At 39.8% G+C, this 13,811-nt stretch overlaps 1 protein-coding gene across 1 annotated transcript in view; it reads left to right on the top strand.

The window, feature by feature from the left end:
- The window catches only part of ABCB11 (ATP binding cassette subfamily B member 11), a 69,416-nt gene that overhangs the window by 48,485 nt on the left and 7,120 nt on the right, over positions 1-13,811 (top strand). The window contains exon 22 of the mRNA XM_073304739.1: positions 10,400-10,603. Within this exon, the coding sequence (XP_073160840.1) occupies positions 10,400-10,603 (204 nt within the window). The remainder of the gene's footprint in view (positions 1-10,399; positions 10,604-13,811) is intronic.

Genomic DNA, 13,811 nt, shown 5'->3' with positions numbered 1-13,811 from the left:
AAGGTGTGTGCTGCTGAGTTATGTGTGTGGTCAACCTTAGCTCTGATACTTGGCTCTAAAGCAAGTAATTTTGTTTCTACAAACACAAAAAGCAATGTATGGACTTTTTTGTTACTGATATTTAACTGGTTATAGGAGTTTTGCTGGACTTTTTTCCTCCTTGGAGTTTTAAGGAATTTAAAATAAGAATGAGACAGAAAAAAGAAAAAGTTGCAGCCTACGGCTTCCTGTCAGCAGCAAGCAGTTGGCATTTCCCCAGCACCTCAGAAAGCAGCAGCCATCTCCCTCCCCCTTCTTACAGTTACCTTAAGTTGCAAACACTTACAGGTTCCATTTTAATTTGCATGCACAGACTTCTTAACACCAACTCTGCCTTACAGTAGCTGCATAAGAGAAGGCTTTATTCCAGGCTAAAGCAGTATTCTCTGAAGAGTCCAGTTACTGCACTCTACACAAATAACAGAGCTGTGAATGACAAAGCCAAAAACTTTTCCCAACTCTTGGGTTTAGTTTCAGTTCCGTTATTAATAAGAGGTCAAATAATGGAGCTCAACTGGAATTTATTAATCAATGATGATTAGTGAAGGATTAACACAACACAATACAGAATATAGAAAGGAAAGCTATGGTTATCAAACCAATCTGGAAGCTGGACAAGTTACTGCAGCTCAATTCACTCCTAAGTCCCAGAAACTCTGCTCTTTATATACCAACTTGTTCAAGACAAGGAAAAATCCTTTCCCTTTTTGATCTAGTGGAGGAGATCCTTTTATGCTATTTCAGTTTACCTAATAAATGAGCTAAAGACATCTGTAATTTATGTTCTTTTATGGTATCTTAGCTTATCTGTCCTGATTATAGAAAACACCTGTGGCAACAAGTAATTCTTAATAAGCTAAAGGCATCTCTCAGTGGGTCATTATCTCATCAATCACTGCGACATTATCTCATCAATTACAAGTGGACCCCTACTGGACATCTGGACATATTCTTCATAGGTCAACAGGCTCAGGGTAAAAATATTATACACATTCCTCCACTTGGTCACACACTAAATTTAACCTAAATACAGAGTCTCTAGAATCATAGGTACAAAAACTAGAATCATAGATACAAAACACTTAAGTTTATGCACAAAGGCTTATGGGGTTTTATATACAAAGACTCACAGGGAGTTTGATTCATTTGCTAACAGTCCAACCTTTTCTACCTAGATTACCAATTATGGCAATACTAAACTACTTGATTAGGTGTTTATATGAGGTTCTAGTTAATGCATTCAGGAAGGATTTATCTTGTTTTAACAAAATATGCAAGCAACAATACAAAATGAACACAACTAAACCTAACACTATTTGTAAAACAATTAATACTTTAAAGGTAACTTCTCTCCATATAGTAGAAATAATTAGGTCCAAGTCACCATTATATATTAAATCTTCTACATCTGTATACATGTTATTGCTAATTTGAACAACATGGGTATTTTTTCAACTAGTAATGCTTTTATAGTTAAGGTCAGTGGATCAATAATATGTAATTTTCAAGATTTTTTTATTGGTTGGGTTCACTTCGAATAATAGTTTCATTCTGAAAGGCTAGTACAGGAATAATTGTAGTTTGGTCAATAATATAACATGCATGAGGGACAAAATAAAAATTTGGATTGGTGACATTGCATGCAAGATTTTCGTACATATTTTTTTTATTGTTAGTTACTACATAATACAGCCCATCAATGTGGTAGGCCATTTTACTGCTGGGAGTCACCACCTGGTGAGTATCACAGGAAAGGAGACAGTGGCGGCTAGCTCATCTGTCTTGTTTGGCTGGGTCTGGCTGGCATGACCGCAGACAGGCGTTGCGATGTTGAAGACATCATACCTACATAGGTAGTAATAGCCCTTTTGAGGAGCAACTAGCCATAGGCAGTGCCCACCAGGTTTGTGTTGCTGAATAAAGTACCAGCAGATCCACATAGATATAGGTGTTCTTTGTAGATTCCTGTTTTTAGGTAACCTTCTACTGTGCCTAATTTATTAAAGATTTTTATGTTTGGGTTTACTATTGGTAAAGATACCGTAAATACAGTATACATAGAATCCGACACTCAACAAGATTGTTTAGAATAACATGTGCCTTGATTAGGATGTGGTGTCACAGAGCCCAAATTTTGAAGAGTATTAAAAGGAATTTGTTTACATGCTTTAACATATTGCCAATTCACAGAAGTTCCTTTTGTACATTTGGGACAATACCATTTATTTAGGTGTTTATTCTCAATAAGATTTGGCACCTTTCCAGCTTCAACATTTCTTAGTGTAGTGATTACCCTGTCCAATGCATAGCCGCCATAAGCGGTACAAATGATTTTCATTCCCACTTTGTTTTTTGCTTTCTTGTTATTAACTTTAACCAATTCATTGATTCTTTTGCCTGTCTGTTTAAACAAATGAGCAATGTCATGCATATTTAACAGTGTTCCTGTCTTCATTAGCTAGACCCTCGAATCAATCAGTCATTGGTGGAACACTGTTAGCCCCAGGATGTTTAATGTAGCTGACATGTCTTTTTTATGTTTTGAAAATCTGCTCTATTTTAACTGATATACTTGATTTTAAAAGGCCTAATTTGTTTTTGCTTTGTAACTAGGGCTGTCGATTAATCAGTTTACTCATGTGATTAACTTTAATCGTGATTAATTGCAGTTTTAATCGTACTGGTAAACAATGAAATACCAAATGAAATTTATTAATATTTTTGGATGTTTTTCTACATTTTCAAATATATTGATTTCAATTACAGCACCGAATACAAAGTGTACAGTGCTCACTTTATATTATTTTTTATTACAAATATTTGCGTTGTAAAAATGATAAACAAAAGAAATAGTATTTTTTATAGAAGTACTCTAGGGCAATCTCTTTATTGTGAAAGTGCAATTTACATATACAGATTTTTTTTTATTACATAATTGCACTCAAAAACAAAACAATGTAAAATTTTAGAGCCTACGAGTCCGCTCAGTCCTACTTCTTGTTCAGCCAATCATTAAGACAAACAACTTTGTTTACATTTTTGGGAGATAATGCTGCCCGCTTCTCATTTACAATGTTATCTGAAAGTGAGAACAGGCATACGCATGGCACTTCTGTAGCTGGCATTGCAAGGTATTTACGTGCCAGATATGCTAAACATTTGTATGGTCCTTCATGCTTCAGCCACCATTCTAGAGGACATGATTCCATGTTGATGACACTCATAAAAAAAATAATGTGTTAATTAAATTTGTGATGCAACTCCTTTCAGGAGAATTGTATGTCCCCTGCTCTGTGTTTTACCTGCATTCTGCCATATGTTTCATGATATAGCGGTCTCAGATGATGACCCAATACATGTTGTTCATTTTAAGAACACTTTAACTGCAGATTTGACAAAATGCAAAGAAGGTACCAATGTGAGATTTTTAAAGATAGCTACGGCACTTGACCGAAAGTTTAAAAATCTGAAGTCCCTTCCAAAATCTGAGAGGGATGAGGTGTAGAGCATGCTTTCAGAAGTTTTAAAAGAGCAACACTACAATGTAGAAACTATAGAACCTGAGCCACCAAAAAAGAAAATCGACCTTACGCTGGTCACATCTGATTCAGATGATGAAAATGAACATGTATCGGTCCACACTGCTTTGGATCATTATCAAGCAGAACCCATCATCCACATGCATGCACGTCCTCTGGAATGGTGGTTGAAGCATGAAGGTGACATATGAATCTTTAGTGCATCTGGCACGTAAATACCTTGCAATGCCAGCTACCATGCTGCCATGCAAATCCTTGTTCTCACTTTCAGGTGACATTGTAAACAAGAAGCAGGCAGCATTATCTTCTGAAAATGTAAACAAACTTGTTTGTCTGAGTGATTGGCTGACGACAAGTAGGACTGAGTGGACTTGCAGCTCTAAAGTTTTACATTGTTTTATTTTTGAATGCAGTTATTTTTTGTACATAATTCTACATTTGTAAGTTTAACTTTCATGATAAGGAGATTGCACTAAAGTATTTGTATTCAGTGAATTGAAAAATACTATTTCTTTTGTTTTTACAGTGCAAATATTTATAATCAAAATAAATATAAAGTGAGCATGGTACACTTTATATTCTGTGTTGTAATTGAAATCAATATATTTGAAAATGTAGAAAACATCCAAAAATATTTAAATAAATGGTATTCTATTATTTTTTAACAGCACGATTAGTCATTGTCATAACCATAGAGCTAAGAGTAGCCTAGAATTCCTCCTTACCTGTAAGGGGTTAAGAAGCTCAGCTAACCAGGTTAGCACCTGACCAACAGGACCAATGGGGAAGAAGATACTTTCAAATCTTGGGAGGGGGGAGGGTCTTGTTTGTGCTCTTTGTTTTGTGTTGGGGTTCTCTCTTGGGATTGAGAGGGGCCAGACAGAAATCATAGAATCATAGAATCATAGAATATCAGGGTTGGAAGTGACCCCAGAAGGTCATCTAGTCCAACCCCCTGCTCAAAGCAGGACCAATTCCCAGTTAAATCATCCCAGCCAGGGCTTTGTCAAGCCTGACCTTAAAAACCTCTAAGGAAGGAGATTCTACCACCTCCCTAGGTAACGCATTCCAGTGTTTCACCACCCTCTTAGTGAAAAAGTTTTTCCTAATATCCAATCTAAATCTCCCCCACTGCAACTTGAGACCATTACTCCTCGTTCTGTCATCTGCTACCATTGAGAACAGTCTAGAGCCATCCTCTTTGGAACCCCCTTTCAGGTAGTTGAAAGCAGCTATCAAATCCCCCCTCATTCTTCTCTTCTGCAGGCTAAACAATCCCAGCTCCCTCAGCCTCTCCTCATAACTCATGTGTTCCAGTCCCCTAATCATTTTTGTTGCCCTTCACTGGACTCTCTCCAATTTATCCACATCCTTCTTGAAGTGTGGGGCCCAAAACTGGACACAGTTCTCCAGATGAGGCCTCACCAATGTCGAATAGAGGGGGACGATCACGTCCCTCGATCTGCTCGCTATGCCCCTACTTATACATCCCAAAATGCCATTGGCCTTCTTGGCAACAAGGGCACACTGCTGACTCATATCCAGCTTCTCGTCCACTGTCACCCCTAGGTCCTTTTCCGCAGAACTGCTGCCTAGCCATTCGGTCCCTAGTCTGTAGCTGTGCATTGGGTTCTTCCGTCCTAAGTGCAGGACTCTGCACTTATCCTTATTGAACCTCATCAGATTCCTTTTGGCCCAATCTTCCAATTGGTCTAGGTCCTTCTGTATCCTATCCCTCCCCTCCAGCGTATCTACCACTCCTCCCAGTTTAGTATCATCCGCAAATTTGCTGAGAGTGCAATCCACACCATCCTCCAGATCATTTATGAAGATATTGAATAAAACCGGCCCCAGGACCGACCCTTGGGGCACTCCACTTGATACCGGCTGCCAACTAGACATGGAGCCATTGATCACTACCCGTTGAGCCCGACAATTTAGCCAGCTTTCTACCCACCTTATAGTGCATTCATCCAGCCCATACTTCCTTAACTTGCTGACAAATCCATCTTCTCCAACCCATCCCAATCCAAGTCTCCGATATTGCAACCAGTATAGGTAAGCCAGGCAAGGCGGATTAGTTTATCTTTTGTTTTTCTTGTGAATTTTCCCTTTGCTAGAGGGAGGTTTATCCCAGTTTTTTGTAACTTTAAAGTTTTGCCTAGAGGGGAATCATCTGTGTTTTGAATCTGATTACCCTGTGAAGTATTTACCATCCTGATTTTACAGAGGTGATTCTTTTACCTTTTCTTTAAATAAAATCCTTCTTTTAAGAACCTGACTGATTTTTCCATTGTTTCAAGACCCAGGGGTTTGGGTCTTTGATCATTTTGTAACCAATTGATTAGGATATTATTCTCAAGCCTCCCCAGGAAAGGGGGTGTAAGGGCTTGGGGGGATTGCTGGGGGATGGGAAACTCCAAGTGGTCCTTTTCCCTGGTTCTTTGTTAAATCACTTGGTGGTGGCAGCATTACTTAAACCCAAGGTACAAGGGAGAATTTGTGCGTGTGGAGTTTTTAACCTAAGCTGGTAGAAATAAGCTTGGGGGGGGTCTTTCATGTGGGTCCCCATGTCTGTACCCTAGAGTTCAGAGTGGGGAGGGAACCCTGACAATCATGATTAATGAAGGACATAAATCCACACCGTGTAGAGATCAAGCACAGGAGTTTATTACGTACAGTGATGATGGAGTGTCACCTTGCTTATTAGGCTCAGAGACACTGTCAATCAATTGATTACAATGGAATATATGGATTTTTCATGGGCAGGGGAAAGTGATGGGGTAGGCAGTCCCACACCCCCAGGTAAGTTTAGCTGCAAGACATGATAGCACAGTAGCCAATGGTTAAAGGTAACATAATGTTTCTGCCCATGGTCTCAAGTTGACAAATTAACATTTAACATTTAATTAGTACTTTAATAAAATGTATTAGTATAAAATATATATGTTGAATTCTGCTTTGGGGTTCATAGGAATGAAGTAGCTTCTTTGATTGTCCAACAGATACATATCTAAGGGTAAAAGCAAAGAAACAGTTAAAGTATATGGCAATAAAGATTGTCTTTTAAGTTGTTTATTTGTGTTTAAGGCAGGCATTGGTTCCTGGGAAAGGGAGGTGGGAGGAGGCCATATCTTATACTGACATGCTTGTACCTTTTATAAACTCAAGGCTGGATGTGTGGGAAGAACATCTTCCTACAGAAGAAACTAACCCAACAGAAACAGGGCTTCTTTGTTTTATTTGCAACTTTGAATAAGACACAATTATTGCCTCCAACATCTGGCATTTTGCTGACCAGGCATATCTTAGCAAAAACAAAGTTATTTTTTGGTTATTTTGCTTTCTCTTAGCTAATTACTAGTTGCTAGGCCTCTGACCGCTTGACTAAACTCTGGACTTTGGGCCTGTACACAAATCCATATACCAGGTTATTACATCAGCAATGGATTTTAACCCTTCAATTAATTTTTTAATCACATGATTAATCATGATTATTTTTTTTTAAATCACTTGACAGCCCTATTTGTAACCCTTCTGTCCTAAAAATATCAGAGGAGGACTGAGTTTCCTGACTTTCAATAGCATCCCTTATTTGCTCATTGATATGCAGCCTATCTTTCAATTGGTATAGAAGTAGACAATCTAGACACAGTATTTTTACACGTTTCATTTCTGCCATATGCCAATGTAACAAGTTTAAAACCATAGATTTAGGCATAAATTGTACATTATTAACTAAAGTCCTGGATATTGAAAGAGGGGAGAGTCCACTCTTTGGTCCTGGTTCCACTTTTGGACATGATATAGGTTCTGTGCTTGTCGCAGTGGTAGTTGCTGCAAGCGGGTCTACTACCCTTAGGGTAATTCTTTTTGTTTCTGGTTCTGTGGGTCTTTTTCCCTTGGAGAAAACGTTAATACTTATTTTATAAAACCCTTGGTCTTCCTTTGTTACGGCCTTAACTAGCAGGGAACCATTTTCGGGTCACCTGATTTCTGCTTACACTGTTCATTGCATTTTGTAGTATGCTGTCATTGTTATTGCTGCTATTACTGACACCATGCTAAAAACAATACAAAATCCATTGTCCCCTAGAAAATGTAACAGAACATTTTTAATGTTTGTGATATTATGCATTACTAGTAATGACACGTTCTTTCTTATTGTCCCTCCCCCACTATAGATTTATAGACTTGAGAGACGAACCTCCTTTGCCACCCGTTGGGAAGCAGATCCATAGGAGCAGTGCCCGTATCATATTGCTTTCCATGGCTTCTCCTCCTGCTGGGGAGAGGGTTGTCCTTTAAACTGTTTAAGTTGATTAACATAATACATTTTCAATATCACTTTTATTTTAGTAACCCAAATTTCTTTGCGATGGCTCTGCATAGTCCCACTTATGGGCACTATGCAACCCTGTAGTAGAACTTTCTTCTAGCAGTGTCAGCTAGAGTTCTTTTGCATCCCCCACACAGACATTCTGAGGGCAAGGTTATTTAGAGAGCGGATCACCCTCACCCCCTCATATCCTTCAAACCATGTGTCTGGACGGATGTGAACTTCCCCAATCTCTTCAGAGTCGGAGCTTCTTTCTTGTTAAGATAGTTAGTATTAGCTCATTAGTATAATTAGTTCATTAATAAGTGTTTTTCCCAGTTCTGATTTAGGGAGCAACCAAAGAAGTTGAGGAGATGAGATTCAAGAAGCGTGCTTCTTGCCCGGCTGTCTTCCTAGCATCCAGTGACCGCATACAGTGCCTCAAGGGTCTGGGAGAAGGACACTTGCCTTCTTGGTATTTGGTGTGTTGAACCTATACTCCTAGAGCCCGCAAGGATAGGGAGATGCCCTTGCAGCTCCTTCTAAAGGAAGCTCTTGAGGCTAGATCCTCTGGACCCAATCAGGTGTTGGATCTTACGTCTAAGAGGCCAGTCTCAGCCCCTGTGACTGCCAATGGCTCCAAGCAACTGAAGGATCCAAGAAGCCACAAACCTTGTCAGGGCTGGATTTGGTTCCTCCAGCTCCCTCAGTCAAATCCCTGAGGCTACATATGTTCAAACTGAGGGCTATGTGGTAGGGTCTGACCACCCCGGTTTCAGAATAGAGATCAAAAGACAGTTCACTGGTGCCAGAGCTTGTGCCTTGCAACTAGCTGGCCCAAACAGAACCCTGTGGTTCCAACTTCCATTTGCAGATCCAGGAAGATGGAATTGATCAGCATGTCAGAACTGGGGCCATCAGCATCTTCAGTTCCAGCTGTTGCAGCACTAAAGAAAACGGAACATAGGGACAGAGCAGCCACTGTTAGCAGTGCCAGTTCCCACGGATCAGAACTATTGGGTCTTACAAGGCTGCTACAGTTTCAAAATGGCTCTAGCTCCAGCTCCAGGGAAGAGAGATGGATTTGTGTGTAATGTTGGATCCAGTGTGGTCCAAATTGACAGAACCATTGTCAGTTCCTCTGTTGATTCCGGTCAAACCCTTGGTTCCAGAGAGGTCTGTCACAGTGTCAGCCCAAATTCACTTTTCAACTCTGGTTCATGTGTCTGTTCCAAGTGTGTCACACAAGGTTTCTAAAAGGAGGCATGTTTCCCTGATCCCAAGGTCTTCCTCATCTCGTGTTAGGAAGAAAAGACAGGAAGGTGTTTCTGGTCTTTCCCTGGAACCCCCTACAGGGTCTCCACAGACAGATGGGTCTCCATACCTCCCTCTGGATCTGTTGTTATCCTCAGTGCACTCTAGCTGAGATCTAGACCTGGATCCTTATCATAAGAAAGTTAGAGGAAAATGCAGAGACCTCTAGTTCACTTCATACCACCCTATGGGATCTGCCTCCTGTAGGCATGTTCCCAAACCCCAGTTGCTGGAGAAATTGGCAGTTCTGGGGCCTGTGGTCTTATTAAGGGCCACCTCAGAAATTTTTCAATTATCTTCCATGTAGATGGCGAGGTTATATTTCATCTACACAGGATCTGGTAGTCCAGAGATCTTTGGGACCTGACTCCTTTGGATCTGTTGACACTGCAGATGATGATGCCTGAAATCCTGTCCAAGGAAGAAGATGATGTGATAGCTCCTTTCTTTGAGCAGGAGCATATGGAACCAGATTTTTAACCTGATATATCACTGGATAAGGACTCTATGCAGTTCCGCAGTTTGATGGCTTGCACGGTGTCCACCTTAAATCTACCTGCAGTACCTATTAAGAGACTGGTGTTTGATATCCTTGGTGCTACTTCTAGGAGTTAAATATCCCTACCCATTTGGGATGGTTAACTACAGCCAGCTAAATCTGTGTGGTCTGTTCCTTCCCCTTGTCAACCTGTTTCCGTTTAGGTTGACAAACTGTATTATGGGCACCTCTTTATTATTCAAAGATAAATAAATACATAAAACACATAAATATTTGGGCCAGATTTCGTGTACTGAGACACATGAGCAGCTTCCATGGAAGTCAAAGGGAGTCATCTAAATGGTAAAAATTCACCCCTAATTACATCTTTATATCTATTACCATCCTTAGGGACTGTTTTTCTTTACTAGTCCTGGGGAAGGTCTGTGGGTCAGGAAAACATTTAGAGATTGAGCCTCCAGTCTTTGTTTTGACAAAAATTCTCATTTGACTTCAATGGGAAACAGGACCGCTAGGCTGGGCTAATACCTTTGGAGTCAATCTAAACAGACTAATCCATGCCATGTTATTTTAATATCTAGAATGCTCTAAGTTTGATGGGAAGGTATTTGATTGTCTTTTGAAGCATATATGATGATTGATGTTACTGTGGGGATACAATTCAGTAATCTACTTTTGTTTTATTTTAAGGCTACTGGATCTCAGATAGGAATGATTGTCAGTTCCGTAACCAACATTGGAGTGGCCATTATCATTGCTTTCTACTTCAGCTGGAAACTAAGTCTAGTTATAATGTGCTTCCTGCCCTTTTTAGCCTTATCTGGAGCTGTGCAGGCTAAAATGTTGACAGGATTTGCCTCACAGGACAAGCAAGCTATGGAAATTTCTGGGCAGGTAATGTTTTTTGAAAACTAATTTTTGATTAGCAGGCATTTGGGGTGGGGTGTGTGTGTCAGTCATAGCTCAGGCAGTTGGAATTATCAGTGATTCAGATGCTATAGAAGTGGCAGAGACATACAAGGGGCAGTATTTCAGGCCACTGAAATTTCATGGAGACTTTCCCAGCTCTAAAAGTACTTACTACTTGGAATGCGACTTCCTCCTCAAAAAGGCTATGACCTCAGACAGTTAGATGTGAGTGTCTAATTCCAGTCTCTTTTATTGCTTATTGCTTTTAAAATGCATATCTGGAGGCACCCTCTGATGCTCTTTGTAGCCTATCAGCAGGACACCATGGTCATGTGCATTAAGAAATCATTGCATTCTAGAATTCAGCACTAATCCAGAAAACAGTACCTGCTGATTTTAAAGACAGCTTTATAGTGAGCTGTATTCTGCAACTGGATAGGCTAGATTTTAGGAGCCCACTGTTTCCACATCAGTTGGATTTTCTAAACTAGAACATCGCATAGTAAAGTCTTTCCTTTATAGAAGTAATGTAAACTTTTTTGGTTTGACTTTTTGTACCGTGCAGCTGTCTTCCTCTGCTGTCTCATTTTGATACCAAACAAAGAATACATTGCAACTTCAGTATGTGTTCTCCAAAATGTGTGACGGAAATAGATACAAGTCAAGTTTGTTAAGCAAGCCATCACAGGAGTGAGAGCCTTCACAGGGAGGAATAAGTTGTGTGTGCAGTGTTCCCTGACAGTCTGCCTTCTCTCAGGTGCTCCAACTCCCATTCTCTTCCTATTTCTCAGTTAGCAAACCTCCATGGTCTTTTGGCAATGAACATCTAGGGGCTGCTCCACATGTGGTTCTTAATAGAGTTCTCTGTGGAGAGGTTGTAGGCACTCAATCAGATCAGTAGTTACTCAGAGTGTCTCAGCCAAAGCCACTAGCTGCATTTGCTGGAAGACCTCTAGTGCATGTAGCAGCAGTTGTGGTGGGAAAGAGACAGGGAATGGCAGCTGTGCTTTCTCCCCATTCCTAGACAGAAACGGAGGTGAACAGGGCAGCTGCTCATAGGGTTCCTTGTCTTAAAATCTGTCACTGATGCTGCCAGCCACATGTTGCCAATAGCCAGAACTGGATCCATTTAAAAACATACCTGGTACAACAGTGGATCTGCTTCAAGAAAATGGGGACAGTTGGAGGTCATGGTATTAGAAACACTCCCCATTTAGTAATTGTGCAGACTTCCTTTTTACCCCTTATGCAGAGGGAAAAAGAGATTATGGAATGATTTTTTTCACAGATGTAGGCTTGCTGGCAGTTACACAGCACAATTCCTCCTTCTCTGGGACTGAGGCCAAACAGTTTGTCAGACAAACAGGGATATGCGGTCTAAATAAGTTAAACTATAGACATTAATGAGCTCCACAAATTTAGATTATTCTTATATGTTAACAGAATTCTAGGAAAACTAAAAAAAAAACCACATGCCTGTATACAACATGAATTAAGATAATTAACATCTCATGGCGTTGATAACACTAGTTCAAACAAAGACACCCAAAGTCTAGGAAGAGTTAATGCTGACTGTTCTCTCATTCACAATGGCTAAATTATTTACAGCAAATGATCAATCAAAATACCTTCTTGAAATTGATGTAGAGATAGGAACTTGACAAATGGCCTGTGCATCAGCCATTACTCAATGGAATGACCCGGAGGCTAGGAAGAAAAGGGCATTCAATGCTTCAATGACTGATTATGTCTGGTGATATTTTCTAATTTATTCAGCAGCCAACCGTCCAAATACAAGAGGGTTTGTTTAAGTCTTTTCTACAATTGCTTCTCTGCCATTTTAAAATATAGAAAAACATAGACTGAACATTCAAGTTCTCAAGGCCCATTTATTCGCTCCTTCAAGGTACATGCTAATGCTCCAGGACTAATTCTACACACTGGCCTGGAAAAAATGTAATGGAAAATTGACCTAAATCATTTTTAAGTATTCATATTCAGGTCACCTCCTCTATGCTGCATGCAGAAAGGTTTCATAGGCAATGAAACAAAATTTAGTAGGAATATCTATAGATAAGAGAAGGCAAAACAGACTGAGCCATTACAAATGGCAAGGCAAACAGCAAGTACATTTAAACATGACAAACCTGTGAATTAAAACACACAGGACAAATAGGATGAAGCAATAAGCTGGTATAGCATAAATTCTGTATGCTGATTTTACTGATGAAAATATAGCTCCACTGTGGGTTAAGACAAACTTTACAAGCAACAAAACTAGATCCTAATCCTTACAATTAACAGGCATCTCAAAAAAGTTTCCAAAGCAGAGAAAAAGACAATGCGGAATGGATACCAGCTTCCTACACTGCATTATACAATTACACAATAGATTGTACACGCAGACAGACAAGGGATTACTCCATATCTACCCTCTGGCTGAAATCCTGGTTCCACCGAAGTTGATCAGAGTTTTCCCATTGGCTTCAGTGCAGCCAGGATTTTACCCTCATCTGTATGTTCCATCTAGCCACTTTTCTTGAACATGAACTGGCAAGGTATCAATGGAAAAGATTAAGTAGTAAATTCAGCTGCCTTTAATTTATAAAAGATTTTGACTCCGAAGAAAGAGAACTGGAGACTATCACCCTTTCCTCCAAGACCACTGGTGTAAGAAAAACACAGAAACAAAACAATTGAAATAAAAACATTTTTAAAAATGTGCAAACAAGAAAATAACCACTTTTTATCTATGATTAACACCAACATTCCCACAGGCCATATATTTTAAAATATTTAGCATTATGGCATATTCGGTGTTGCTTAGTTTAGCTAGAGATTGCTGTCTAAAATGCCATTGACAAGCCCATGGTCACACTTAGATATATGTTACAAATCCCTAGTCCTATGTTCAGCGAGACACAGATCTCCCAGCACAACACAATATCAGCATGGGAAGTTGAAGAAGACCATGTTTCAGCTGATGAGGGGGTCTGCCAGAACAACCATACCTCTTTGTTTGGAGTTGGACACATTCTATTATTAAGGAATAGTGGTGCCAATGACATATGCAAAGTGAAATTCACCCATGTGTGAGAGCCCAAGCAAGGCCATCTTCAGTATGAATGTTTTGCAGTAGCCTAGTCCGAGGAGGGTTGACTTCAGAAAAAGTCCTCTTTGAGGTTTGCATTCA

Source organism: Lepidochelys kempii, chromosome 11 (genome assembly GCF_965140265.1).
Source record: "Lepidochelys kempii isolate rLepKem1 chromosome 11, rLepKem1.hap2, whole genome shotgun sequence".
Classification (NCBI taxonomy): Eukaryota; Metazoa; Chordata; order Testudines; family Cheloniidae; genus Lepidochelys; species Lepidochelys kempii.
This window is presented reverse-complemented; position numbering and strand designations above follow the sequence as displayed.